General features: G+C 32.6%; 1 protein-coding gene across 1 annotated transcript in view; it reads right to left on the reverse strand.

Annotated features, from left to right (window-relative positions):
* LOC104701518 (transcription factor bHLH30) overlaps positions 3,372-4,266 on the reverse strand; it is a 2,478-nt gene continuing 1,583 nt past the window's right edge. Inside the window, exon 2 of the mRNA XM_010417215.1 lies at positions 3,372-4,100. Within this exon, the coding sequence (XP_010415517.1) occupies positions 3,612-4,100 (489 nt within the window). The 3' untranslated portion in view covers positions 3,372-3,611. The remainder of the gene's footprint in view (positions 4,101-4,266) is intronic.

Genomic DNA, 4,266 nt, shown 5'->3' on the forward strand with positions numbered 1-4,266 from the left:
AGAAGCTTATTCATGAGCAGAACTGATTTATTGGATCAAATTCTAGGTCTTATGAATATTGTTGGGAGAATCAACTTTTGGAATATAAGGTTTGTTCAAGAATGACATCGTAAGCAATGATGACACATACACCGATGTGGTATTATGGGACAATCGGAAAAAAAAAATGTTTAAAAAAATTAGTAGTATTGTTTGTTTTTTTGTTAAAGAAATTATTATATTGTTAAGGTTACAACTTAAAAGGTCTACTTGTTGGAAACATTTTTTTCTTTCCCAAGCAAGAATCACACTAGAGATTTTAATAATGCATAACTTAAACCACTAGATCAAATCCCACTTGATAGAAAAAAACATGTTAACCATATAAATTGGCATTGTGTTTCGGATAAATAAATCCAAAACGCCGACGACGTTATGTCGTCATATTTAAAAATTTACCAAATTGTCAATTTTTCGCATATGCGACCATCGAAGTTCTAATGATTGAGGCCAGACATATGTTGAACTGCACCAATAAAAATATCAACCTATAGCATGTTTTTAAAAGGTATATAAAATAATATTAACACTGTTCAATAATTTTGTGAGAAGGGAAGTATAAAAGTCGTTCCTTAATTAATTAAACAAAATATCAATGTCTTGTCGTGCAAGTTTATAAGTCTGGCTAGAGATTCTTCTTTGTTGCTGATAAGATTGAATGGACAGTTGTTTAACATTAAAACTAAATTAAAAGATTGATGCAAGTTGACAATGGTTCTAGTATGCTAATGATGATATTTTTTTTTCCTGAAAGATGAAGCACAATTTAAGTTATCGCAGCCAACAGTATATACCTTACAAATCTAAATGATGATAACAGTAAAAAATAAATCTCGCTAAAGAAAATTACATATCAGCAGAACCTGAATACCTGATTAGAATCTGACGGATTAGCTAAGATAGAAATATGGCAAATACTAGTTATGTGATAGATTAGTTGATTAACGAAGTGAATGAAACTTTGTCTAGTTTAAATAGTTGGAAATAATAACAAGTACATATTTATTTGAAGGTTAAAGAAGGTACATAAATGAATTTTAAAATTTGATATTGTAATTTACTAATTTTATATATTTGTACAAGCTTTTTTCTTTTTTTTTTAATACTTTGTTCAAAAATCAAAACTAATCTAAAGTATATATAGAGATGGATGGGCTTGGTTTGGGCCTTTATGAAACTTAGCAAAAGTCTCGTTTGAAATAACTCCTCTCCTTTTATCTTGCTAACAACAAGACCAGCAAGCCTCCAGAAAAAAAAAATACGAAAGTTTGTAAGTTTTTGGTTTTGAGAATGACTGAATGAAGATAAAATTAACAAAACAAAAATTCAAAGTCATGTCTACAGAGCCCCGAAAGAAGAGTCAGTCACTTGCGGGGTAAAAATTGTTTAAGACAAATGCAAATGGCAGTTAGGGTACACTAGTACGTAAGTACTAAAACATCATAATAATTAATAACGTCTTACGTACTTCACTTCGTGATGCAAGCTTAACACACATACGTCGTCGTCAATCAAGTAAGTTCCTCGTCATGATCAATCGCAATCACTTATCATCCATCGATCAGGCATATTAACATTTTTTTTCTGAAACAATTAATTATAATTTATGACTTGATTTTGATCATACTCACTTCATCCATCCTTAAAAAAAATTCACTAATGCAGGTTATATATATATATAGGTATGTGGTTTTCTTGAGTTGTTTGGTAAGAAGTGTTTCATATTCGTATTGGTACGTATAGGTAGCATATATGTGTTTAATATTGATGTGGACAGGGGCAGATTCAAATCTGTTTTTTTAACATGAGGCATAATTTTATAGAATAACTCAACACATATACATAAACAAATTAAGAAGAAATTTATTAAAATTACACGTAACAACAAAAATTAGAACTATATGATTATCGTGAACAAATGCTTCTGGTTTCAAAGACATGAAGTGTACCAGAATCTTATTATGCCGCATTTACAACCTCTTTCTCTACGATCAAGAGATCTCAAGCTTTGTTTGAAGAAAAGTTGAAACTCTACTCATAGGCTAATTTCAATATGAATTAATTGTAAATTATGAATTTCTTAATTAGCGTGATGTTTATACAACTTTTAAGAAATAAGAACCATAAAAAATCTTTGAAAAATAATAGTCAAAATAAAAACTTTGGAAAATAATAGAGGTTTGTGTGAGCTAATGAATTAAAAAATTAGCTTAAAACTTTTTATTCGTTAATTAGGCGATAATTTAGTGAGTTTGTTATGATAATAGCAAGACGTAAATGAAGGATACTGTTTAACCCTTTACCATGATGTCACGTTTCTTCGGTATCAAACTAAGATGTGTCTTTTTGCCAAAAAACTAGTGACTGAGTTTGCTAAGTTAGGAGGGTGCAAGAAGGTTGTGCAATGTTGCCATATGCAAGATCTCAAATGGTGTGAAATTGTTGTTTATTGATATGTGTATTTCTCTCACGACAATGTATATGATTGTTAAAAGTACGTAACCATCATCTATCAAACTCGAAGTCTCCTCCTCAATTGTAGGTGTTTCAAAACAAAAATCCTCCGTTAAACTATATATCGGAGAAACTCACATGCTATCTGAAACTGTGTATATCAATTTCCGTGTTAAGAAATTTGAGAATCTCTTTTCGTACAACATCAGAGGAAGGAACATAGCCTACTTGAATTATAAAACTCCAATTAGGATATCATGTAATTTCATGCACCAAAAAATTAATTGGCTATGTCATGCACCAACCTAAAACTTTACTCATAGACTAACTTTAACATGTGTAAATTATTAATTTATATTGTTTTAACTATTGTGATGTTTATACAACTTTACAGAAAAAAGGAACCATAAAAAAAATCTTCGGAAAATAATACAGTCAATTTGGCTATGTACCAATAAAAACTGATTGGCTATGGTACTTGATATCTTAGTCTTGGTCACATGTCTACCCTTACAAGTTCATGATGCAATTTATATCAAGCAAAATATTTGAATATTTTTAGGTCTAATTCTTAAAACTTGGCTGTTTATTAGAAATGGATAAATGTAAAATCGTTACACGAAAAAGATTCTACAAGACACATAAATACATTAAGGCAAAAGAGTCAGAGAAGCATCAACGTACCAAACTCAGAATCCCAAACTTGTCTCTTTTTTGTTTTTCCCCGGACAGAACCCGACTAAATCAATTAATGATACACACCATCTTTGGCACGTTTCCTGTTCTTCTCCATTGTCTCTTTTTGGTTTCACTCACACATTGCAAAAAATAACCAAAACCCACCAAAAAAAAAAATTTCAAATCCTCCCACGGCCAAATAAAACGAATTTTGCAAACCAATGCATTGGCCATAAATAAATCATATCTAGAAAACAAACTCAACGATACAAGAGTCCAAGACCCCAACGGATACAAATATCTCCGTTATACATACACACAAACACACATATCTATAGTAGTATAACGTGACGGACAACATTCATTTCCATAACCATCAAACAACACACACGTTGTAGATACACCGAAAACAAAAAAGACAGTGATTAAGTAAATATTGATTACCTCTGATGATGTTGTTGTTGTTCGACGATAGTAATAGTGTTGTGACTACTCATTCTCTGTCTCTTAGCATTCCCAGAAGAAGATGATTCCTCCACGTTGCTCTTCTCCATCAACGCCTTCAAAGCCTCCTCTATCGTCCCTATACAATACTGTTCCTCCACTTCCTCCCCGGAGCTCTCTTCTCCGGTGACGAACAACACGTTCTTGACTCTTCCCCCTACGGTGGTTATCTCTGCCTGGAGCGTTTTGAGACGCATCGCTTTCAACGTTTTGATCATGTCAGGCAAAAGATCCGACCTGTCTTCACAACAAAGCGACGCTTTAATTACAAATCTGCCATCTCCGGTCTCTTCCTCCTCCGTGAAAGCTACTGTTAACTCGTCGCTCTCCGTTGGGACAAGATTTGTCTCAGAGATCACTGATGTCTCTCTCTTCAACTCTTTCACATGTTGGATCACTTCGGCTAGTAACGACGCTTTATCCGTCTGCATTAAAAAGAAAAAAAACATATTTGTATAGTTTCGAGGAGGAAAAAATTATGTGGTCGAAGAAGTTATGATTTGGTCCGGCAATAAGGCTTTTTATTCTTTTTAAGCTGCGCCGTTTGTTTCTCTTTATTACATCAATTAACCAAACGACGACATAGACGTT

Source organism: Camelina sativa, chromosome 7, assembly GCF_000633955.1.
Source record: "Camelina sativa cultivar DH55 chromosome 7, Cs, whole genome shotgun sequence".
Taxonomy (NCBI): Eukaryota; Viridiplantae; Streptophyta; class Magnoliopsida; order Brassicales; family Brassicaceae; genus Camelina; species Camelina sativa.